The sequence below is a fragment of the Terrapene carolina genome, unplaced genomic scaffold (genome assembly GCF_002925995.2).
Source record: "Terrapene carolina triunguis isolate 2854851 unplaced genomic scaffold, T_m_triunguis-2.0 Scaffold96, whole genome shotgun sequence".
In the NCBI taxonomy this organism is placed as follows: Eukaryota; Metazoa; Chordata; order Testudines; family Emydidae; genus Terrapene; species Terrapene triunguis.
Window position 1 is genome coordinate 69,633,941 of NW_020664447.1, and position 26,682 is coordinate 69,660,622.

The 26,682-nt window shown below is 40.8% G+C and overlaps 1 protein-coding gene across 2 annotated transcripts in view; it reads right to left on the reverse strand.

Moving 5' to 3' along the window:
* The window catches only part of EML5 (EMAP like 5), a 294,191-nt gene that overhangs the window by 184,195 nt on the left and 83,314 nt on the right, over positions 1–26,682 (reverse strand). For both annotated transcript variants that reach the window (XM_026651428.1, XM_026651427.1), the window contains exons 6-10: positions 24,270–24,405; positions 15,438–15,639; positions 14,047–14,184; positions 13,483–13,739; positions 3,452–3,664 (exon numbers count right to left, since the gene is read on the reverse strand). In XM_026651428.1, coding sequence (XP_026507213.1) covers positions 3,452–3,664; positions 13,483–13,739; positions 14,047–14,184; positions 15,438–15,639; positions 24,270–24,405 — 946 coding nt within the window. The remainder of the gene's footprint in view (positions 1–3,451; positions 3,665–13,482; positions 13,740–14,046; positions 14,185–15,437; positions 15,640–24,269; positions 24,406–26,682) is intronic.

Sequence of the window (26,682 nt, forward strand, 5' to 3'; positions counted from 1 at the left end):
CAGCTGCCCAGCCGCAGTGGGGGGACTGGCGGACCCTGCAGCTGTCCTGCAGCTGTACAGCAGGGGCGGGGGACACCTGCGGCTGCCCAGCCGCCGTGGGCAACTGGGCAACTCCCCGCAGCTGCCCAGATGCAGCGGGCAACAAGGGGACTCCCCACAGCTGCCCAGCCGCAGCCAGCAGCTGGGGAACCCTGAAGCTCCCAGCTGTCCAGGGGTGAGGGGACCCTGCAGCAGCCCAGCCCCCGGGCAGGGGGACCCCAGAGCTCCCACGCACCACAGCGGTGTGGGACATGGGAGCCCACAGCAGCAGTGGGTGGTGAACCCTCCTACCCCTTTTGTCAGGGATATTTTAAGTGAAAGTCAGGGACAGGTCATGGGGTTCCACGAAGTTTTGTTTATTGCCTGTGACCTGCCCATGACTTTTACTAAAAATATCCATGACAAAAAACTTAGCCTTAACCATAGGACATTATTTCTCTGCTCTTTCAAAAGCTAGGATTCAGTCTAATCCCCAGGGTAATCTTAAATATTATGAAGACTCTACCTCCTCAAAGTGCATTTCAGGGGCTATGTCATATGATCATGGTATCACAGGTTTTAAGATACAACAAATCTTTGAGACTTAGAGCACTTTTCTTGCTCAACCTGGATGGTTTCTGGAATAGAGCTTTTTGAATAACTGTGAAGCAGCAACAACTCTTTTTTGTTAAACATATGAGTTTGCAAAGACTTCCCTCTCCCCCTACAATACACACACACTCCTCATTTTGGGGACTTCATTTGAGAGTATGAGGTAGCTTGCTCTGGGCTTCAGCTTCAGAAATTTCATCTGAGATTTTCCCTTACCCTTAGTAGTAGGGCTGAGCAAGAAGTAGAGCCAACCAAGAAAAGCTTTTCCACTCCCATTAAAATGTTTGAGATTTCAATTTTTTTCCCATTCCTGACCAGGACAAAGCTGAGACTTTAGAAGTTTTTTGTTGAAAAACCCACCTACCCACGAATAATCAATGACCTACTAGTTAGAGTACTCACTAGGGATGTGAGAGACCCATGTTCAACTCTCTGTTTTCCCTGATTCAGACCAGGGACTGGAACCTGTCTCTCCCACATCCCAGTTGAGTGCCCTAACTGGGAAAAATAGATAAATCATCTTTGCTGACTTCTGGCCCAAATCCCTTAGAGAGGGGTAAGGGCTGGAGAGGGAGGGAGCATTATGAGGGAGACCACAGTTACAGTGCCTGGAGACATGTTCCCTGCATGTCTCCCTAATGAGAAAGTCAGCTACTTCATCACCTTCTGTAGGAGCACTGGAAGAGAGGGAGAGGGAAGGGGAGGCCCATTTCGCCTAAGGAAGGAGTTTTGAATTACACCTCTACCCTGATATAACGCTGTCCTCGGGAGCCAAAAAATCTTACCGCGTTATAGGTGAAACCGCGTTATATTGAACTTGCTTTGATCCAGCGGAGTGTGCAGCCCCGCCCCCCCGGAGCACTGCTTTACCGCATTATATCCAAATCCGTGTTATCTCGGGTCACGTTATATCGGGGTAGAGGTGTATTTAACCCCATATTCCCTGATGCTTAGTCCTGGCTGAACAGGGGTCAGCTGCTCAGAATAAGGAATAGCGGGACCTGAAGCAGCTGGAAACAGATGACCTGACAGTATATACAAGGCCACAGGAAAAGCTTGCACCTTTTTTAATATCTGAGGCATATTTGGCAGTGGAAGGCATTGGAAAACTGAGCCTTATATGAAAATTTTCTTTCTGGGAATGTCAATGTGTACTGTGTATGTCCCTCTTTCCCTAGTGCTTGGAGGAAGATTAAACTGTTGGATGTGGGCCAGAGTCTATGACTCAGGTTGAGGCTGCACCAACTTTGGCAAGACTGCCAAAGTCCTTTTTGTCTTTAGGGGTGTTTAGAATTGTTGTGTTTGCCAGCTACGAAACTTCTCCTTGACAGTAAACTCCCACTCTGCCTTAATCAAGTCCTCAGAAGCAGGTTGTAGAGGAACACAAAGCTCCTGATTTATGCTAGCTAGGAAATACTTCTGAGACACTCCCTGGATTTTATCTATGGGCCCTGCTCCTGGGGTTGTTCCAGCAGCATCTCCAGGGCTGCTAGAACTTTTCTTAGCATGACAGTGAAGAGGTGAAGAGGGAACAACCTCTGCTGAGGCTCCTCGTCTAGGATCACACAATCACAATCAGACAGTTCCCCTTCGTCAAACAAGGTGGCAATATAGAGGAACTTCTAGGATTAGAACCAGAGAGAAGCCAAAGTCATAAACTTTCAATCTGCATAATTTAACTGGGACATCGGGTGCTGTGGCGCGCGCCAGAAATCTCAGCTTCTTGGGAAGCTGAGGCTGGCAGATCGCTCAGGGGTTCTAGGCCACAGTGCACTATGCCAATTGGATGTCCAGTGCCACTGACAGCCTGGCCAGCAGTTGGCCAAAGAACTGTCTAGAACAACATGAATGATGTGTTGTGATGGGCGCGCTCTCTGTGTGGGCTGATGAACCGATTGATCAAGAATTTAACTGGGGCTTTTCTTCCTTTCACAAGGAACTGTCCCTCTATTGGCACTGCTTTTATGCTCAGAAGCCCCAGGACTTGTGCTCAATAAATGGACACTACCTCTTTAAAGGTTTCTCTGGGTAAAATGGCTCCAAAATGGCTCTGGGGAAAATGTATCTGCCATCTAGGCTTCATCCTGGGGCAAGGGTGTTTCCTGTGAGGGCCCTGGGCAGACCGAAGGTCTACTGCCTCTGCAAGTTTGGAGGCGAACACCTCTGGGAGTTCCTCCTGAAGGATGGTCCTAGCCCCTAACCCAGAGCCAATGATCCAGTCTGCCACTAAGCACTAGAAAAGGGGGAATGCCTACTTGGAATAAAAATGACCAATATCCACTGACCTAGATCTGCATATGAATGGAGTGAGACCACAGCAGACACTTCTGCAGCTCATGGGATCAGGTGTGCTGATACTGTGCTTCACTGAGTGCGTGTGTGGGGGTGAATTCCTTCACTTTTTTAGAGCCCTCAGAGATTCTTTGCACAAAGGTCTTTTATTCTTACTTTCCATAATTACACAATTTCATCCATAGCATGAAACATGACAGATCAGCAATCATGATAAAACAAACATAATTATAAAGGAATGCCCATAGTGCATTTGTTCTTCTACTAAAATTTCTAGAAACTGTGTACTACTGCCATATAAAACCTGTGGTAATATAAATCACTATCTTATCCAAAGCACACACCAAAACATGGATCATAGATTCTGTAAGTCACTATTACATGTTCATTTAATCAAATCATTACTATTTTCCATAGTTGTACTTTAACATTCTAAAGCTTTGCCATTTAAATAACTCTTAAGACCTTTCTACTTTCCCCAAACCTTTATAAATATTCATTAATAATTTATGTCAAACAAAGATATTACCTTTTCTTAAACAAGGATACCGGAATAGTTTTACTATTCCATAGTCATCAGCTGTAACCAAAACTTGACCATTAAAATTTCCATCTACAGAATTGATATCATTGATATCTGAATATTTGGGCCAGATTCCATTAACTTCAAGGCCATAAACACACGTCCATGAAGCCCATTGGACGCCTTTTAATTCTTCTTTATTTGTTACTTCTTTTCCACCTAAAAATAAATGCAAAGGCTTATTTTTAATAATTTACTCCTGCTTTTTCCTTTAATAAATTTGGAGCTAAAATTATCAAAAAATTACCAGAACTCAGATATAGCTCAGACTGAGTTGAAAATTGTACGGTAAAACTATATTTTTAAACATTCTTTTTATTATAGGCAGCACTGATGGCAACGTCTATAGTCAACATTGCTTAATGCTTTCTATTATAAGACCTAGTTTTCAATTGCATATAATTTTGCCAAACTTTTTGGCTGAAATTTTTCATAGGAGGTATCTGCCTCAGGCTGATTTTTTTTTTTTAAAAGATTCAGCAAAAATGGTTCAGCCATTTCCAAGAACAAAGGTAGGGGAAAATATGTTGTTTGGCCCCTGTTAAAGAAAAAACCCTTACAAACTTTTCATTGAGAAACCCTAGTGCCTCCATGATTTTGAGTAGGAACTTGAAAATCTACCAAATATGACCAAATTATACATCTCTGAAAAAAAACCTCAGTTTATACAGATTTGTTAGAAGTTGGTAACATTCTCCAATGATTCCACCTGCATTGAACATGCTCCATCCACACACAGCTCTTATATGCTGACTGGACTGAGAACACACCATCCCAGAGCTGCAGACATAGCTAGGGCCACTATAGTGCCAGGCACCGAAACTGAGAACAGGCAGACTTCTGTTCTCTCAATGCCCCCCTTCTGGTGTCCATGCAGGAGTAGGAAAAGCAGACTGACATGCTTAAATGCAAAGTAGTGAAGAGGGAGAGAGAAGGACAGGGGTGGGCTGGAATGGACAGAGCAGGGACAGGCTATGGGGGTACAGAAGGAAGGGGAAACAGAGACAAGTTGTGGAGGGCCATGTTATGGGCAAGGATAGCATGGTATTTACCAGAGGTGGTTTTTACCAGGTAAATCATGGTTTTTACTACCCCAGGAAAAACTAGTTAGTCCCAGTTTAAGGAATTTTCTATTTTTAAAACTGTTTAATTAATGCACACCACATTACATTTAGTTTCAGTTACATATTTGAATTGTGGTTAGATAAAACAGTAGATTAGGAGATTAATTTACGGTTGTACAAATAAAAAATAAAACTGCAGTGGAGGTAATACTAATATATGTAATTACAATACTAAACATTGGAAGGTCTGTATACATTTCAGTTTGGAACTTTCTTAAGGAAGTTATACATGTTATGACTCATTTAATTTTTCAATATCATATATACAAAAGTAAAAAAATTTGATTACATGAAAATGATAATACCCCAGAGCCGTAAGAATGAAGTGTTAAGCAATCAGAAGCATGAAGAGTTGCAATCTGCCAGTTGTGACACAGAGGCCCATTGGTGGTTCACGACTTTGTGTCAGCAACTCGTCAGGCCTGACGTATTCACTACACCTAACACGTTGTTTTCATGATATACACCCAAAAGGTGGAATGCAATATTTCGCTGGAAAACTAGTATCTCACTGATCATTAATATTCTTGTGTGATATATGTACGAGATGTGCACAAATAAGATATGTGCTAGAATTATGGTCTGAAAATGTGTTTGAGAAACAATGCATAAGCACAGTCTGCCCTAGACAAAGGATCATGTATTTGTTTGTCTGACCAGCCTGGTCCTCAGGCAGAGACAATTAAGGTATATTTACATACAAGCTAAACAGAGTAATCAACCTAGCAAGTGGGGGAAATAGCCTCTTGGCAGGTCTGAACCTCCAATGATAAGTAATTGAATCACCTGATAGTATACAATACTACTGTATTATAAAAGTGCATCAAGTATGATCTTTTATGAAAGCTAATGACACATTGGTGATTAATATAACTGTGAAATGTACATATTAAAACTATATGAGGAATTATGGATACTCAATAATATTATGCTTTAAAGTCAGTGAAAAACAAGGCGAGAAACAGGTTTTCTCCCAGACAGAAGGGAAGGCAGTTATAAACCTGTCTCCAATTAAATTAAGCAAGGTATGACCGAAAACAGTTTAAGACCCATTGACAGACAGATCAGCAGGGCAATGAGAAGTCCACAGGAACGGAAGAAAAGCATGAGGTCGTCCAAGTCTGGGGACAAAATAGTGAGTTTAGGAAGATATAAGGAGAGAGAAGAGGCTATCTTGGGATCCATCAGTGGACAGCACAAGGGGCCAGAGCTCTTGAAATCTGAGCAAGATGGATCTTTCAACCAAGGGAGTTGAAGTCTGTGGGAATCGAATATAAGTGAAAAACCTGCGTAGGCAAAGATCTTTCACCTGCAGCCCCTTGTACTTCTGTAGAAGGTCCTGACTTAAAGAAAGTCAGCCATGGATAAAAAGAAAAAGATTGGTAAGAAATCTACCTTGAACCCAATGCTGTAGATTGTTGAGTCAAGTCTTAGCCACTAAAAAATGTATTTTACTTTTATTTGCTTGCAACCAATTTGTCTTTGTCCCTTGTGCTTGAACTCACTTAAAACCTCTCTATTTTTGATTAAATAAACTTGTTTTGCTTTTATTCTAAATTAACCAAGTACTGTGTTCAACTTGAAGTGATTATTAACTCTATGGTGCTTCTGTCTCTTTAAAAGAGCAACAGGCCTTATTACTCCTTTGAACATTCCTGGAGAGAGCTGGACATTTCAGGGCAGATGGTTTGGGGAAAATTCGGACTGGGAATGTGTTGGGGTCACTTAGTTAGTAATAACCAAGGCTGCTGGAGACCAGAGTATGTCTGTCGCGTAATAAGCGGCTGCTAGAGTCAGAATTGCTGAACCAGAGCTGTTTGACACACAGACACACAGTGCATGCTTGTATGCTGTCTGGGAGTGTCCAGACAGGGAGCTACAGAAGCACAGCATTTTAAGGCACTCAAGGTTAGAGGACAAGTGGTGACACAACCTCTCACTGGTCTGGGTTGAACCCCAAAATCTGACATCAATCCAGGTCCATCTGGCCACACAGCATTCTATAGCAGAACACTGACTTTGATGTAGTGGACAGACGGAACCTATTCCTCAGTTTTGAATGGATGCATCCAAAGTTTGAAAAGATTCATTATATTCTTGCTGAACTTCCTGGACACTGATGCAATTGCACCACTAATTCTATAAAGTCAGATGAAATATCAGCATTCTTCAGATTTTTCCAATATTTTATAAGGGAAACTTTTCCCTTGATGGCAGATGAAAACATTGATTTTGGATACAGAGTTTGTTCTACTTAAATGAAAGTAAATATGGCAGAAAGTTGGGATTTTTGTTGAGCAACCACAGCCTTGCAATTTCTTCTTATTCAGATGACAATTTCTTTCTTGCGTATTTTGACTGAAGGAGGTTGACACAGGAGTAATTGCCTAATTAAATCTCTTTTTTACTTTTGCTTTGTGGGTGCAAGATCTTCATTTATCAATAGATCCAACCATACTTTGCATGCAACTCCCACTGTTGGTGTATCTCTTTGGAGTTTGTCAAGTGCCACACCAACTGGTTTCAACTGACGGACCAAATTCTTTGCTTCTTGGTAAATCCCTTGATTATTAATTATACTGATCACTTTATCTTCAAGTTCTGCCTCATGATCACTCATAATCCTGAGATAATGTGACCAATTTTTAACGTATGTTTCCTCATATATTATTTGTCTGTACCATTGTTGTCACCAGGGATTTGGGGTTTTACAGACCCTTGGCATTCTTTTAACCAGGCTCTAGGCTTATAAATCTATGTGTTTCATCAAAGTACTTGGTGTTTTGTCCAAGCAGATTTAGCTAATGTGATGCACATCTCTATGCAATCAAAGTGTCAGCATCTTGTGTCAAATCATTTCTCATACTTTGCATCTTTTTCTCACCTTGTATTAATGTACCTGCTTTTCCATGTAATTTGTTGTGTGCTTTCATGTTCAAGCCATCAGTACCTGCATCTAATAGTTCACCTGCTACCTGCTTTCAGTCGGGTGATTTGTAGCCTAGCTTTCTGCAGCTGATCATTGTATGAAAAGTTGGATGTTCAATAACAGAAAAGGGAATATTACAGCCATAAAAAAATTAGCAATTTTCAAGTCTATCTTTTGTTTCAGTTCTGGAATTGTTTTTATTACAAACTTGGTTGAAAAACTGTGGTACTTTCCTCCTCATTGTATTTGGCTGATCTGGATCAGTCTTTCTTTTGATGTACTTGGCAATGACAATGCAGTATTATCAGTACCTTCATCCTCAGAGTTTGAGTCCAAAACTCACATACGTTTAGCCAAAGTCAGTAGTTTTGATGTCTTCGTTTTTTCCACTGCATTTTGCAAAATGTTTTCTCATATGGTCTGCTATTTTTCCTTTGCAATTTCTGCATCTAAACTCTCTTTGCCATCTTCATGAATTTTCTCAAAATAGCCATGAATTGGGTCAAGTGGTCTTCCAACTTTGCTCATGCTGAAATATTTTGACTTGAGTCACTGTACTCACCAAGTTTAGTTGTAAGTAGTTGCACTCCAGCCAGCCAGCTCAAAAGACAGAGTACTGGACTAGACAGTTAGGCAGTTTACCTCAAACAGAACCTGAAACATCTGAATCTGGGAATTCTTTTCCTTTGCTAAACAAAGATATAATATTCATTGCTAAATAAAGAAGGGGAATTCCCAGATTGAGAAGTTTCAGTTTCTGTTTGAGGCAGGCAAGGCAACAACATACAGCTTTAGGTTGAGGCTCTTTCTTTGTTTTATTTTAGTTCCTTTAATTAATTACTGCAAAACTTTTACCAAATTGTTAAATATTTTTCAGTAATTTTCATTAGTATATTCTAATAATAATTTTATTTTCCCCAGTTTCCTGGTTTAAAATCTGTATTTACCAGCACCCTGTCCTAAAGTAATTTTTCTCAGGACATTGCAAACCTTGGCTATGCGAATGGGGGAAAAGGGGGCAGACTTGGGGAAATAGGGGAGAACAGGGGAAACACTCAACCCCTCCGTAATCTGATAGGAGACTTAGGAATCCCATTCTAATATTCCTCTGCTGTGAGCAAATAGTTGTGAAATCTACAGATAAAATGTCTATATTATCCTCCTATAGTGACTTGTCCACATACAGGGTAATGCCTACTACTACTACCAGTTATCTCCATTAACTCAATGGTAGGGGTTTTGGCTGTGGATCTATAGGTTCCAACCTCACTTATGACCCATGTGGGATTCAGTATGGTTCCACATGATATAATTTGGGGGTTTTTACGTTTGCTTTTTGGAAATTACATACAAAAAACTGTTATGTTAAACACATGTAAAGGTTGCAAGGTCAAGCACTCAAAAATAGAAAATGCCAGACTTAAGGTTGTCTGTGCCACTACAGTTCGCCCAAAATAATTAGACACTTGACAGTTTTGGCCTGTGTCTGAGATTGTACAGGTAAAATGGGAATAACATTATAATACCACTTTACCTGATGCTGTGAAGGTAAATTCATTAATGTTTTTCAAGCACTTGAATACTACAGTGATCAATGTAATAGAAAATCCCATAAGGAAATTAATAACTGTGATCAGGCTTTAAATGGTGTGCAGTAAATAAGATATATGGCTACACACTGAAGGAAGATGAACAGAAATCTTGAATAGCTACCTATTCAGTGAGCACTGTCCATTTTGTGCACTGAATGAAGCAGGGATCTTGTGGAAAAATATATTATATGATCATGTACTTAAAAGACTGTATCATAATGCATACACAACAAGGGGGGCAAATTAACCCTGAAGCATGACATTTCCAGACCTAACTTTTGAGTGCTTGAATTTGCAACCTTACAATTTATTTAACATAGATTTTTGTGTAATTTCATTATGTCCCCATAGTGTGAAATACCTCACCCATTAACTCTTCTGGTTATTTGCATGTTTTTGATATCTCCAAAACATTTCCAATAATGGGGTTATACCAGGGGTCGGCAATGTTCGGCACGCGGCTTGCCAGGGTAAGCACCCTGGCGGGCCGGGCCAGTTTTATTTACCTGCTGACGCGGCAGGTTCGGCCGATCGCGGCCCCCACTGGCCGCGGTTCGCCGTCCTGGGCCAATGGGGGCGGCGAGAAGCCGCGGCCAGCACATCGCTCACCTGCGCCGCTTGTTGATCTGGGTACTGGTGTCCTTCTTAAGGCCTCTGTCTTATCTTGCAGAGATTAATCTGTCAAAGGTTGCCGATCCCTGGCTTACAGTATAGGCTACCTAACGGGACTCCAAAACTTGTGGACTAAGGCACGGAGCGCCTGTAGTACCATGTTTGGCCCCAGAGAGGGCACTATGGAGCAACCCTGCTTGCCACAACTTGGTACTTCTGTCCATGGAGGAGAGCATATGACTCTGGTTCAGTAGCAGCAGGTTCAGGCAGAGGCCCAGCAACTTTTACTGGAAGTACAAGAGGAGGCCTGGTGAACTACCCAGCTGCAACAAGCTGTGCTCCTTGAGCTACTGCAGCAGCAATTCCCAGAGGCTATGCTCAAGCAGAAAAATGGTCAGTCCTATTCCTAAGTGTTGCCGTCGGGGCGAGGCACAGCCCTTTGCAGATTGGAACCCACTGATGATCCTGAGATGTACCTTGTAACATTTGAGTAGATGTCTCTTGCCCATCACTTGGAAGAGACTAACTGAGTTGCGTGTCTAGCTCCTTTTCTTTCTGGGGAAGCTCAGGTGGCTTACCAGGCCTCAGGTGATGAAGCTGCAAAGTAGTACGATATCGTGAAAGTCACCATTCTTGTCCTCTGGGGGGTATCACTAGAGATTTACCGGCGCCAGTTCCAGACAGAAACTTTCTCACTTGGGGCATGATCCTAGGTTGTGCCCCAGCAGCTAAAGAATTAGGCCACCCGCTAGCTTTGTTCTCCATCCGAGATCATAGAGTCTGTGTGTTCAAACAGTATCTAGAGGTTTTGCTGGCTGCCATTCAAACCTAGGTACACCAACACAACCCAGCATACTGACAGCTGCCCCCAACTCAGGGGACTTTGTCAGAAAGTTGGCCTGTCCAGTGTGAGTGACCTAGGCCTAGTGAAGCCTGGCCCCAATCTTCTGAGGAATCAACCCAGGGCACCAGAAAAGGGCAGAGAGCTCCTGGAGTAGTCCCAGAATGAGGGGTACCCACTTGGTAGACCCCAGAAGGCATCCTGCAACCACTGTAAGGGCTGTCAGAGGGGGATGCATGGAGTCATTCCCAGAAGCAGGCTAAGGTGCTTTCCCTTATCAAATGGTCATAGATTCATAGATTCTAGGGCTGGAAGGGACCTCGAGAGGTCATCGAGTCCAGTCCCCTGCCCGCATGGCAGGACCAAATACTGTCTAGACCATCCCTGATAGACATTTATCTAACCTACTCTTAAATATCTCCAGAGATGGAGATTCCACAACCTCCCTAGGCAATTTATTCCAGTGTTTAACCACCCTGACAGTTAGGAACTTTTTCCTAATGTCCAACCTAAACCTCCCTTGCCACAGTTTAAGCCCATTGCTTCTTGTTCACCTTAGCCTCTAAGGATAGAACAAGTTTTCTCCCTCCTCCTTACGACACCCTTTTAGATACCTGAAAACTGCTATCATGTCCCCTCTCAGTCTTCTCTTTTCCAAACTAAACAAACCCAATTCTTTCAGCCTTCCTTCATAGGTCATGTTCTCAAGACCTTTAATCATTCTTGTTGCTCTTCTCTGGACCCTTTCCAGTTTCTCCACATCTTTCTTGAAATGCGGTGCCCAGAACTGGACACAATACTCCAGCTGAGGCCTAACCAGAGCAGAGTAGAGCGGAAGAATGACTTCTCGTGTCTTGCTCACAACACACCTGCTAATACATCCCAGAATCATGTTTGCTTTTTTTGCAACAGCATCACACTGTTGACTCATATTTAGCTTGTGGTCCACTATAACCCCTAGATCCCTTTCTGCCGTACTCCTTCCTAGACAGTCTCTTCCCATTCTGTATGTGTGAAACTGATTTTTTCTTCCTAAGTGGAGCACTTTGCATTTGTCTTTGTTAAACTTCATCCTGTTTAACTCAGACCATTTCTCCAATTTGTCCAGATCATTTTGAATTATGACCCTGTCCTCCAAAGCAGTTGCAATCCCTCCCAGTTTGGTATCATCCGCAAACTAAGGAGGGGGAGGGTTGTCGGCCTCGAACTAATGCCCAGAGTGACCAGGAGAAGGCACCAGCTCAGTGGTGAGTGATGTGCCCTGACACACCTCCGTAGTCAAAGTCAGGGATGGAAAAGGAGTGGGAAAGGGCACACCCCTGCAAATGTTGATTGGTCTTTCCAACAGTTCAGTCAGGAAAGCACTCTTGCAGATACGTGAATTGGAATGTCCAAAGAATACGTGATTGGATGATACACAGACTTCAGCCATCCCTGTAAGCATCTGAGGTGAAGACTGTCCGATGCTGATCTCTACTTGATACCTGGAATGGTCACAGACAACTCAATCGTCCAGATAAGGGAATCTCAGAATGCCAATGTTTCTGAGGTGAGCTGCTATTACTGCCGTGCATTTGGTAAACACCCTTAGGGCAGATGACAGACCAAAAAGGAGGACAGTATATTAGCAATGAAGACCTACAAACTTCAGGTACTTTCTATGGCTTGGATGGTTTGTCAAATGAAAGCAGGCATTTTGGAGATTGAGAGCAGCATACCAGTCACTGGAATTGAGAGATGGAATGATGGATGCCAGGGGAGCATGTTGCTGAAGCTCTTGGTCTAACCTCAGCACGGAGCAGATCCTGAGGAAGGTTCTTAGAGACACTTCAGTGTCCTTTTTAAGACACGAAGTGCTCTTTTTGGGTTTTGTGACAGATTTAGGTCTCAATTCTTTGCAAAAGGAACCCAGAGACAGGGAGTACTTCCTCTTTTCACAGTGGGAGGATTAAGCTTTTTCAGATTTTTGAGAGAAGTGGAGAGGCACTTCCAGCAGGACAGGTATGGGATTTTATGGTCTCAGACACCTCACAAGAGGGGCAATGAGTAAATGCCAGAGATCCTGGCATAACCTCTCAGTCTGAAAGGAAGAGATCTCTCTTTGCAGGGTGCAGAAAAAAAAACCATAAAATGATTAAACAATAAAGAATTGTTAAAATGGGTACTACTATCTCACTGCACTTATGAATGATCTGTTTACAAAAGAGAAACATCTCAATATGAGAGAGAAAACCATGACAGAGCACAAGGAGTTTCTCACTGCCTCTGGCTGCTTGTTAGAAGAACTGAAGGAGGGGTTGGAGTGGGTCACCCTGTATACCTCATGGCCCCAGGCGAACGAAGTGCAGAAAGCATATTCCACCCTGACAGGTACTACTACAGAGAACTGTCTGGCTCAACTGCACTGGGCATAAACACACCTAAGTGGAAGAGATGTGCAATCACTCGAAGAATTAATCTTTTTTTAAAAAGGTGGGGGGAGGAGAGATACTCTTCAGAACGATACACTGATTTAAAAACAATGGTTTCAAATAATTTTTTAAAAATAACACTGTAATAAAGCAAACATGCTACTAATAAGAGAAAGATAAGAATATTTAATTAAAATTAAGCAAATATGGCGCAGAAATGCTTGGTTACCCAAGCCAGAGTACTGTAACAATCTAGAATATGAAGACAAATCTGAATGGGCAGACTATTTATGGACACGTCTCTAATTTTCTCATACATGTTATCCACTGAATAATTACTTGGTCCATAACATCTTTGTTCTGTTTCCATGCCCTTAACAACTTAACGTTTCAAACCAAGATTTATTAACTATATATTGTAGATTGAATTTATAAAAGAAAGTAAATTATAAAAATACAAAATCTTACTTGGCATCTTGTAAAAAAGTCTTTTCCCACTGCCATCATTGGTCTGTAAATATTTACTGTCTGAAGACCAGTCCATATGAGTGATGAAACTTACAGATCCAACACATTCCCCAACTTTTTTGTACCGCTGAACAACACCATAAATATCAACAGAGCTGTCATTGGAGCCAACCGCAAGAAAAGTCCCATCTGGTGAATATTTTAATTCATGAATGGCTTCTTTCCTGTCTTTAATATGAACAACCTCTGTCATATCCCTGTAGTGGAGAAAGAAAATGTGTCACAAGCATAAAAGAGAATGTCATCATGTTGTCAAGCTCACAGTTTCAAGAATGTGCCTGACAAAATCTTCTTCTGAATTCAGAAATTTTACTATTTCTTGTACAAATGTAATTTTCTTAATATGCTTTCAGAGTAACAACATAAATAGCCTGTGAACCTGTGTTTGAAATTTAAGTTTAAATGCTTCCTTAGCATGTTTTCTACATAAAACAAAGAAATATGCATAAATTACTTAAGAAAAAGTTTATAGTTTGTTTATAGTTTTCCAATCTTTGTACCTACCTGACTCGAAGTACAGTGAAAGAGCCATCCTTCATTCCAAGTGCAAGATGGATTCCATCAGTACTAACAGCTGCACAGCGAATTGGTTCTTCCATATTGCACCGTGCAATCAATGCATGGTCTATTAAGCTCCAAATTCTAAAATAAAATATTAAATAAAATCATATAAGGAATGGCTGTTTTCTGATTTTAAAAAAGTGAAGATTTCAACTTAATAGAATATATTCTGAATGCAGCACTGCACCTATATTCTGAAGTCATTTGCTATCAACTTCCAAAACTAACAAGCTTTGCATACAGCAATGAGTGCCTGTATATTTAAGAGTACGATTGAGTACCTAATTTGTGAAACTGCAGAGGCAGACTCATTTTGTTAAGTACTTAACAAAGAACAGTACTTATTTCCAAAACCTGAATTTTCTGTTGCTTAAAGTGTATACTATTCATTTAGTTAAAGATTATTGAATGAACAACTGAAAATTTTACAATACAAATGCCTCCCTTTCTATTATTTATCATTCATAATGTAGCACAACTTTCTGTATGTGACCAGATATCAATATAATTTCTAACTTATACTAATCATGCCTTTTCAAGAATGGAATTTTACAATAGTGTGTCAATTAATTTTTTATTACATTAGTGCATCTCCTAGCAGATTAGCAAAAAGGACACTACATTTTAATTTAAAAAATGTTTAAAAAAACTATGTAAAGGAGAATAATTTACTAGGATTTATTGGACTGTAGCCTTATTTAACAAATGTCACAAGTCAGATATGCAATTCTATCACATTTAAAAAAAACAACCATGATGTGAATAAGAATTATAAGTACTGTACCACATCAGCCCAAAAGAAGGCATCTCAGTAATGCCTGATATAGGTTGGATGAAAGGTTCACTAAAGACATCAGTCAAAATTATTTAATTTGGGAGTTGTGGATGCTTCACAGCACCTCTGAAACTTAAATCACTTCTTAGATACTCAAATATAAATTTAGGTGTGTGACTTTAGTTACCCAAGTTTGAAAATGTTGGCACTCATTTTATTTACTGTCATTGACATTATGAAAGTAATCCCTTCCACCATTTGAGTTCAAATTAAGGCCTTGATTTCCATTTTGAAAACTACCCATTTCTGCCACTGTTTTCAGACCTCCATCAGCAAAGTAATCAGTATCTACAGTTACAAGAATAAATTATGTTGGTTCAATACCACAATATGACATGCCATAAATCATTTTGCATTTTTACATTTCAATTATGTTTTTCTAAAGATGAAGTCTCCTCTATAAAGCTATACATAATCTGGGTGGGGAGCTTTAGTTTGGTGTATTATTGTTGGTCATTTTGTTGTTGGGGGAGTGGGGAGCATTGTTGTTGTTGCTAACCTGACTGATCGGTCATCACTTCCAGTCATGGCCAACGGTTTTGTAGGATGGACTGCCAGAGCCCATAGCTCTCCTTCACAGTGCCCCTGCATGATCAGGAAAGGCTTATTGCGTTCATGCACAACAATCTCAAAAATTTCACTGTCTTGTGTCCCAACTAGAATATGGTCTCCTCGCCAGCAAACACTTCTTACAGACAGACCTATGGGAAAATATATGTATATGCACTTTGTTATGAACCACTTAAAATTTCACATAGATAGCATAGCTGTCAAAACCACAAAAGAAAGAAAACAACCAGAAATTAACCTGCATAATAAATACCATCTTACTCTTTCAGCCATGGACAAACTTTTTACCACAACAGACCAGACATCCATCACTACCTTAGGGATGCCAGCCTCCACCTCTTGCATTGCCATAAATCTAATAAGGAAGAGTGAGCCTTGCATATTGGAGAGCAGAGTAAAGAAAGGTGTAGTCAAATCTTAACATAACAGAAGCATGATCCAGCACATTGACATTTGCACATAAAAGTGTGCATTTTAATCCATCTAATTCCTAACATATACAGTAATATACTGAATATGAGTCACGTAGCTCAACTTCTAATCAAAGGGCACACTCATATTTCTGACGGAGCTGGCAGAGACTACATGAACGACATCAACAGAAATATCAATGGGATGTGTTATTCTTAGCTTTCATAAGAATTACAGATAAGCAGAAAGTTAAAGGAAAATGTCATTTCATCTCACAAGCTTGTCTACCCAAGGTTGCCTTCCACAATCATCAACACAACAACCAATGTATCACCTGATTATCAGAAGAAGCTAATCAAGTTGAAAGAGTGAAAAATAGATCCTACTGGCAACAATATATAGAGTAGGGTGAGCTTGGGGACTGGTCTACATATTTTGGTACCTAAATATGTAACCTAATTTTCAGTGGAGTTGAGCACTCACAAGTTACACTGAGCTCAGGGGAGTTGAAGGTGACCAGCTATTCTGAAAACCAGATCACTTTTATTTAGTTTCCCGAATATGGATTTAGGTGCCTAACTCTAGGCATGTCAAAATTCTTAAATTTTGACTTTAGTCGATAGTGTCTACTATACAAGCAATTTTACCAGTTTCAGCTTTGTCTCAGTCCTTTTGGCAGTGGGCATCAGAGAGGAGTGAGTTTGCCCAAGGATTTTGTAGGCTCCAAGATGGCATCGTTAATAGGTAAAGCCACTCAAGCAGGACACACAGTATGCAAAATATCCACTAACTTGTGTGGATTGCCCTGGACTAGTGCTACCTGAAAACCAAGGGAGGTGGCTATATTCTTCATAAGTTCCTGTTATGTTATATAATCATCCAAAAATGGGGAGAATCATTCAGAGACAGTGGCCGCATCTAGGGAGAAGCAAATGGGTAGATAAGCACTATAGTGTACCTCTGTTCTGCAGTCTCCTGAATCTTTGCACTGGAAGGGTCAGCTGAAGGAAACAACTGAAGGAAGCACATCCTCTGCTTACTGGGTACTGGGATCGGTACTGAGATTGGTATCAGGTACAGTATATTGCCTTGATGAAGATTTATTGGTACATGGTGTGACGTTATATGATTAAAATATAACCATGTAGATCATTGTTGCTACCACTGTTATATAATTGCAACAAATCTTGTACAAAGTGTGTCAAGTAAGGTGTCAATAGAAAAGTTATGGTTTGCAGAATATGATTATCCTATTTTTATGCATATATCCTTTTTGTATCTGAAGTTATGAATATTGATTATGTACCTGTATTTCAAATATGTTTGCTCCAGTGGTATCACCCACAGGGTAATTTTCATCCAGTCTGGCCAGCATATTGTGAAGGGACTATTCAAATTGAATGGCCCATCAAAGAACACTTAACTCACAATGGACCATAGAAGAGGCTTATTCACACCTGATGGACTTTCTTGTGAACGTTCTAGAGTATGGATAATGGCCTCTGCTATGACTCAGCGAAGCATGCAATGGCATGTGACTAGATCATGTGACCAGTTCATGTGACCCTAAACGCCATCTTGTTACCTGTATTTTTCCACAAACTGGGCTGAGGGCTTTGTTTCGAACAATGGGTTTCCCTCCACAGGGCAGAAGCTATAAAAGTCCCTGGAAACATTTCCATTTTGCCTCTTTCCTGCTCTGATCTCTGAACTATCGACTTACCCATTCTAACCAAGGGACTGAGGACCTTCCAATCATTTGGGAGCAACCAGAGACTTAACAAACCAGCAGTTTATTTCATCACTGCTTCAAGAACCTTGCAATTATTGTATGTATTTGATTCCTTTAGCCAAATTTAACTCTCACCTCTTTCTTTCTTTTTATAAATAAACCTTTAGATATTAGATACTAAAGGATTGGCAACAGCATGATTAATGGGTAAGATCTGAGTTATATATTGACCTGGATATGTGGCTGGTTCTTTGGGATCAGAAGAACCCTTTGGTTGATGAGATTGGTTTTAAATAACTACTCATCATTAAGTCTAGTGTCTGGGTGTTGAATCCAGGACTGGAATACCTAAGAAGGCTGCATTTCTGACTTCTTGTTAGCCAGTGTGGTGAGACAGAAGTTTACTTTTGTTGCTGGATTGGTATGTCTTATGGAAGAATAATCACCAGTTTTGGGGTGTATCTGTCCTATTTCTCAGCAGCATGTCCTGAATTTAGTATTCTCAGTTGTGACCCACTGAGGCATGGTGACACATGGTCTAGGCAATGAGGACCTAGAGTCCAGAGGAACCACACAAGAATTTCCAAAAATGCTACTGTTGGAACAGATACAGTACCGGGACCAGCTGCAAGGCATCCTGTCCCTGGACCTGCTCCTATAAGAATGATGGTACCAAGATTTTGATTTGTATGAAGAGGAACAAAGAGAGGCTCTAGTCCTTCTGTAATGGGATACTAATGAAACTCCTCCCATATCAGCAATGAATCTAAAACTGAGAGGGAAAGAAGGTCCCTGACTGCAACATAGGTCTCAGGTGTTGTTGTACCAAGAGCATAGTGTGTACCACAGATGAAATCAAAGCTGTTAAAGGTCCTGGCAATAGAGTCAATCTCAGTGGTACTGAAAGTGGTGCCAGAAGCAACAACTTGACATTCCTAGACAACAAATACGGTATTGGGGAACATTTAGCTAGGGGTGGCTTATTTCTAAACTCAGTACCAGACTTTTTTCTGTGAGTCTCTGTCAGTGACCTGGCTCTCAAAAAGGAATTGGGCTTCTTCTGGCTAGGGGCATTCAAAGTGTCCATCTTCTGGTGTTTACACAGTACCAAAGAAGGAGAATGCCTTTTGTCTGGTTCCCTCTGATGAGGGATCCCTCTAATTCCAGCAGTGCATTTTGAGATAGAGTAGAATGCGAACCCCCACATACCGGCTGGGTTCCAAGTGAGAGTGCAAAGCTGCCCCCATCAGGATATGGTGAAAATGAACTTACCTCAACTTCTTGGCCCTCGTCTTAAACCCTCTACAGAAAGGGCACTTCAGCCTTACATGACCTTCTCCTAAATACTTCAAACATCTAGAATGAGGGTTGATAACTGGCATAGGTACATTACAGACAGAATAGAGTTTAAATCCTGGGGATTTAGACATACTCCTGTACTGAGCTTTAAGCCTGAAGAATATTATATAGATAAATAAAAAAAAATAAACAAATTTCTAAAACAAGTACCATAAGCTATCACTGTAATCAACTAACAAACTATGTACAATAGAAACTAGAAAAAAATTCTCTTAGAGAAGGGAAAAAGTGTGACAAGCACACACATTCTCCCATTACCAACTACGAACTGTAAAAAGGAACCGAAGGGGATTTTCCCCTTTATACACTTAGTTAGCAGCATGAGCGTGCAGAGGGCGCAGGCACTATCCCAACAGGTACCATTCTGAGAAAAAAGTTTTCTGACTTCAGTGTACTGGCATGCACATACCTAAAGTGGAATGGACGTGTGCAAGCACTCAAAGAAGAAACTATGTACCCTCTGCATGAAAGTCTCTTTAGGAGATGCTCAGGACTCAGGTCTAGCTGGCCTGCTTCTTCTGGGGGGCAAGTTGAGAGAGGAAGATAAGTGGGAGAGAGGCCCCCGCCCTCCAACTCAATAAAAATATCTAGAGGAAATTCCACAAATGGAATATTGTGGCATTTTCCAACCTCACCCAAGGGTTCCTCCCATGGATTTTTCCAACATGGAGAATATAATTGGGCCCAATAGCTTCTGTTGTTATTACTACTACTATTTTGAAGATAACAGGGAAAAACAGCGAAGAACAAACTCGGGGAAATCTGTCTAACACCCACCCCTGGAAAACTCTTTAAAGTGTTTTGGTAGTTAGTTGTGTTGTTGGTAAACCACTCTTTGAATTTAAAAATAAAACTTCTTTGTTGTACACAATAAGCTAACAAATATGAGATTATCTGATGTCAATTGGAAAAAAATCTCCCCGTTATTCAATATTAGAGTTGAATGTTCAGATGTAAACAAAGATAAAAACATCATGCTTACAGAGAAATTCTACCAATAACTCATTTTTATAGGTAAGATACAATAAATTATATTAGAGGTGGAAATTAAATACTTGTTTTTTTTTAAAATGGTGCTATGTGATATAACCTAAGAGTCATTTTGTGAAGTTGGAAAACCAGAAGTAGGATATCTTTAAATTAGCCTTTAGGAATAGTCAGATGGAAGACAAGAGTTTTAGCCAGATTAAAAAGCTGAAAGTTGACAACACAATCATCTGGGTACACTTGATGAAGTAGAGCTTGTCTACACAGTAACTTAGTCTGCACCAGCTGAGGTATAAATTGTAATGCACACCAATGTTGCCCACACTAACTGGCCTGGCCTACGTGGATCCTAGCACACCAAAAGTTCTTTAGTGTGTGTTAATGTAGTCCTGTTTCAAACAGTAACATTATCGCAGAGTAGGGAACTTTTAGTGCATGCCAGTAAGGTCCACTTGGGCAAGTTAGTGTGCAACATGCTGGTACAAAGTAAAATTTACACCCCAGCTATTGTGGACTAAAGCACCTTAGAGACTAAACAATAGAAAAACAACAATTTTAAGAATATTGGAAATGAAAAGTGATAGAAATACTTAATTCTGCTTTTGAACATCCAAATTAATTAGATGAGGGAATGAAAAACCCTCAATAATAAGGGCTTTGAAGAGCACAGAATTATTAAAACTTCTCAATAGGAGTGGTGAGACTTATATTCACTGTCTCCTAGTGCCCAACCCAATGCACTTTCCTCTAGGTGAACGGGATTTTTAATGAGGGAAAGCAGGAGCAAAAAGGTCTGCAGCAGGATCCATCCAGAAGTTCAGGTCTGTGTGGCTGTCTCAGAACAATACAGAAAGCTCAGTGAAGCCTGGGAGCAAATGCAGTGCAGTTGGAACATTCAGAAAATTATGAGGTCAACTGATAAATTCTACTGAGCATGTACAAATGGTGACTTTTTGCAGATTTTAACTCTTCCAAATCTGGGCAGATTTTTACAACTACCAGCAAGATGCCATTCTGGTCTCAGGACTATCCCTCTGCCAAATGTCAAGATTTTGCCTTTCTTGCAAATCACTACCTAATTCTTAAAAATGGCCACACTGTTTTTTTTCCACAGTTTAAAAAAAAAAATTTTTTTTAAATTTAACAAGAGACAATTGACAACAATAAGCGTTTGGTGACCTCAATACAGAAGTCACTACTGCACTACTTATGTTTTTCTTTTTCTAAAATAGAAAGATGTGTAATTTTGTTAGTGAGAAAATAACACTTGAATTAGAGAAATCAGTGGGAGAAAAAGAGGGAAGATATTTTCTAATAAGAGGTTTTTTAGAAGGGAAAATAGTGATAACTGAAGTTCAGAGACAATTGTCATATTATTCTGAATATTAGTTGCATTTTCAAAAGAAGAAATAATAGAAAATTTTAATGTTAAAATTTGATTCAATAATATACAGATCTACTTAAAATCTAACTCAGAGCACTGGAACATATCTTAAGAATCATATTAGAAATAATGGGTTAACAAATGCTTGAAGATGGAAACACAGTAGAGAACAACTATACTTTTCTCATTAATTCTTACAAACAGGGCCGGCTCCAGGCACCAGCACACCAAGCATGTGCTTGGGGCGGCGCCTGGAGGGGAGCGGCGCGGCGGGGCCCTGGCCGGGCTCGCCGCCCTCCCCCTGGCGCTCTGGCCGCTGGGGAGAACGGAGAGCCCCGGCCGGGCTCGCCGCCCTCCTCCCGGCACTCTGGCCACCGGGGGCTCTCCGCCCTCCCCCCGGCGCTCTGGCCGCTGGGGAGAACGGAGAGCCCCGGCCGGGCTCGCCGCCCTCCCCCCGGCGCTCCGGCCGGTCGGGGATTGCGGCCTGCGGCCGGGCTCGGCGCCCTCCCGTGCCGTGCTGGGGAGGCGGGGGGCAGCGGCGGGTGGCTTTTTTGCCTAGGGCGGCAAAAAAGCCAGAGCCGGCCCTGCTTACAAAATACACTTAAAATTAGATTAGCTCTTTCTAAATCAAAGGTAAAGATCTAATAATAAAGACATTACTTGGAACCCAGATTGGGCTTTAAATGGGAACTTAATGCATTATTATAGGATGTAATAATAAGTAATATTCCTGGAGGCATCTCCCATAACATAAAGTGGGTATCAGAAATAATTAAACAGGTTTAAAAAGCACTAGACAGAGAAGGAGTGAACAAATTAATGAAGGAATTGTTAGAGTTAGAAAGAGAACAGGTAGAAAGATATAAAATGGTCTTCTTTTAGATAGAGGTATCAAGATATTTGCTAAGTAGACTTTCAAAGTCTATAGCAGGAGTTAATCTTTGCAATCATTTCAAACAGTGGTGGCCCTTTCAACCTATGCATAAGAGTAATGGCGAATGAAAGAAAAAATTATAAAACTTTTTGTGAACTTGTAAATTCCTTTTTTTTTTTTTTACATTGAGGTATATGAGCAGGTATCCTTATCTGTGCTGTAACATCTTTCTATGAAATGCCATGTTCACAAAGTTCTACTGATGAAATTTCAGTAATTTCTGGCAGGTGATGCTAGTCTTATTTAAGATATCTGAAACCCTTAATCTTGTTGAATGCTAGACTGAAACAAGGGAAGAAGCAGCAAAAGAAAGCCTTTAAAAAATAAAAAAATAAATAAAAAGAGCTATTGTCCAAATCCCTGCCTTTCCCCTGGAAAGGAAGTAGGGGGAAAGCAGAGATTTGAAAACATTTGGCTCTTGCTTAGAGACTCTGATTACGGTTGCTAGGATACTGGTCAAAAAGGGAACTGGGCACTGCTGACCAGACACGAAAAACCAGGTTACCTGCAGTAACTGGTCTCTGCCACTGGGGGGCAGGAAGCGAAGCAGCTGCAGTTGGAATCTGGAGGAGCAGTGGAGCATTCAGGAATGGCTCCAGCAGAGAGAGGTACCAGCAGCTCCCCCATCCTGCCCCAAGCGTAGCTCTCCCTGCCCCACTCACCCTTCCACCCCCAAAGCATGGCTCTCCCTGCCCCATCCTGCCTCACTCACCCCTCCACCCCTGGAGCGCAGCTGTCCCTGCCCCATCCTGCCTCAGTCAACCCCTTTCTCCTGGAGCCTGTCTCTCTCTCCAATATCATGCCCCAATCACCCCTCCATCCCTACAGCCCTGCTCAGCTGGCAGAGGGAGGGTGGCGGAGAAAGCAGCGAGCAGTGGGGCAGGGGGGGAGAAGAGGAGCGGTGGCAGGGCCTCAAGGGAAAGAGGTAGAGCAAGGGGCGGGGGAGGTTCTGGCACTCAGTGTCCAGTTTTCACAACTTAGAAAGTTGGCCACCCTAACTGTGGTAGTTCTTTTTCTTGAACTGTCTCAGTCATGAGAAACTCACTGTCCACTCCAGGTCATTTTAAATGGACCGCAACCCATCTTGTCAGGATATCTCAGAATCTTAGTGGGGATGCTAGGTCAATTACAGTTCAAAAATAGTATGTTTATTTTACTGTGTGTGAGAGCAGTTATTTATTGATACTAATATATTTGGCTAGCTCCAATCATCCTTCAATGTACTGGGATCTTGCACAATTGTAAAAAATGACAAGGTCAAGCAGCTTCAGCAATTGGCTGAGAGGCCTGCAACAGAAGTGCTGCTGACAGTGATGGTATGTTTCAGTATGTCTGTACTCTTTTCATGAGATAGTACTGAATCAGTATCTTAGGACAATATTAGAAACAAATATATTGCTGGAAGTGCCTCCTTTTCAATGTGTCATAAAACTGAGGACTTGAGATTATTTCATCTGATATGGCACCTTTGTGGTTATGTCTGACCAGTGCTGAGTGTATAAGTGCTATTATTGTTAGAAAAATTTCAGCACAGCTAGTTGCAATATGTCTATCAAAATGCCCTCTGCAATTTCTGTTTCAGTACACTAGTCCTCATTTTCTGTCCTATATTGTTATACAGTGTTACTGCATACCGTGAAAAAGCTGCTGTGTTAAAACATAAGAGTGGCTGCATCTCAGCGGTAAGAAAAGTTTTCCCTCTATGTGCTGTAACTATTTCACAAAACTGTTGTGAGTCTTATTGAATGTATGAAGTGCTTTGTGATCCCCAGATGAACGGCCATTATAGAACTGCAAATTATTAATTCTTATAGTGCAAACAAATTCTTCATATTAATATACATATAAATTTATAAAACATTTCCATTAACTTTTTTTTAAACAGGCACTACTTTTTCAATCTATGAAGAACTTCCTCTTTGATGGTGTAACAAAAATGATAAGACTATTTTACCTTTATATCCCTGGTCTGTCTCCCTGAGATCAATCACAGTAATTGGTTTAAAATTTAAATCCCATAGACGAACACAGCCATCCCTGCCACCAGTGGCAAAACCCTCCTCACATGCATTCATGCTGAAAATTCCTGCCTAAAAAGAAGAAAAAAGAGTTTAAAAATATGCACAGTTTACAGTTACTATAATGCAAAGCAAAATTCTTCTTCATAGTGATAGAAATATTTTCCCTTTTGTTATATCATAGAAGGCAACATAAATTATACAAGTACTGTTTTATAACTGAGTCAGAATAAATGTAATAATTAAAGAACAATTTTTAGTATTATGGATTTTCTCCCAATGTTGTAATGAAAATGAAAGTGGTACAGAAAGAACTTCATAAGAACATAAGAATGGCCCACTGGGTCAGACCAAAGGTCCATCTAGCCCAGTATCCTGTCTTCCGACAGTGGCCAGTGCCAGGTGCCCCAGAGGGAATGAACAGAACAGGTAATCATCAAATGATCCATCCCCTGTCACTCATTCCCAGCTTCTGGCAAACAGAAGCTAGGGACACCATTCCTGCCCATCCTGGTTAATAGCCATTGATGGACCTATTCACCATGAATTTATCTAGTTCTTTTTTGAACCCTGTTATGGTCTTGGCTTTCACAACATCCTCTGGCAAGGGGTTCCAAGGTTAATTGTGCATTGTGTGAAGAAATACTTCCTTTTATTTGTTTTAAACCTGCTGCCTATTAATTTCATTTGGTGACCCCTAGTTCTTGTATTATGAGAAATAGTAAACAACATTTCCTTATCTACTTTCTCTACACCAGTCATGATTTTATAAACCTCAATCATATCTCCCCTTAGCCGTCTCTTTTCCAAGCTAAAAAGTCACAGTCTTATTAATCTCTCCTCATACGGAAGCCGTTCCATACCCCTAGTCATTTTTGTTGCCCTTTTCTGAATCTTTTCCAATTTTTTGAGATGGGGCGACCACATCTGCACACAGTATTCAAGATGTGGGCATACCATGGATTTATATAGAGGCAACATGATATTTTCTGTCCTATTATCTATCCCTTTCTTAATTATTCTCAGCATTCTGTTCTCTTTTTTGACTGCCGCTGCACATTGAGTGGATGATTTCAGAGAACTATCCACAATGACTCCAAGATCTCTTTCTTGAATGGCAACAGCTAATTTAGACCCCATCATTTTATATGTATAGTTGGGATTATGCTTTCCAATGTGCATTATTTTGCATTTATCAACATTAAATTTCATCTGCCATTTTGTTGCCCAGTCACCCAGTTTTGAGAGATCCTTTTGTAGCTCTTCGCAGTCTGCCTGGGTCTTAACTATCTTTAGTAATTTTGTATCATCTACCACCTCACTGTTTACCCCTTTTTCCAGATCATTTATGAATAAGTTGAATAGGATTGGACCTAGGAATGACCCTTGGGGAACACCACTAGTTACCCCTCTCCATTCTGAGAATTTGACCATTTATTCCTATCCTTTGTTCCCTGTCTTTTAACCAGTTCTCAATCCATGACAGGACCTTCCCTTTTATCCCATGACAACTTAATTTACGTAAGAGCCTTAGGTGAGGGACCTTGTCAAAGGCTTTCTGGAAATCTAAGTATATTATGTCCACTGGATCCCCCTTGTCCACGTTTGTTGACCCCTTCAAAGAACTCTAATAGATTAGTAAGACATGATTTCCCTTTACAGAAACCATGTTGACTTTTGCCCAACAATTTATGTTCTTCTATGTGTCTGACAATTTTATTCTTTACTATTGTTTCAACTAATTTGCCCGGTACTGATGTTAGACTTACCGGTCTGTAATTGCCGGGATCACCTCTAGAACCCTTTTTAAATATTGGCCTTACATTAACTATCTTCCAGTCACTGGGTACAGAAGCCGATGTAAAGGACAGGTTACAAACCATAGTTAATAGTTCCGCAACTTCACATTTGAGTTCTTTCAGAACTCTTGGGTGAATGCCATCTGGTCCTGGTGACTTGTTAATGTTAAGTTTATCAATTAATTCCAAAACCTCCTCTAGTGACGCTTCAATCTGTGACAGTTCCTCAGATTTGTCACCTACAAAAGCCAGCTCAAGTTTGGGAATCTCCCTAACATCCTCAGCCGTGAAGACTGAAGCAAAGAATCCATTTAGTTTCTCCGCAATGACTTTATTGTCTTTAAGCGCTCCTTTTGTATCTCGATCATCCAGGGGCCCCACTGGTTGTTTAGCAGGCTACCTGCTTCTGATGTACTTAAAAAACATTTTGTTATTACCTTTTGAGTTTTTGGCTAGCCGTTCTTCAAACTCCTCTTTGGCTTTTCTTATTACATTTTTACACTTAATTTGGCAGTGTTTATACTCCTTTCTATTTACCTCACTAGGATTT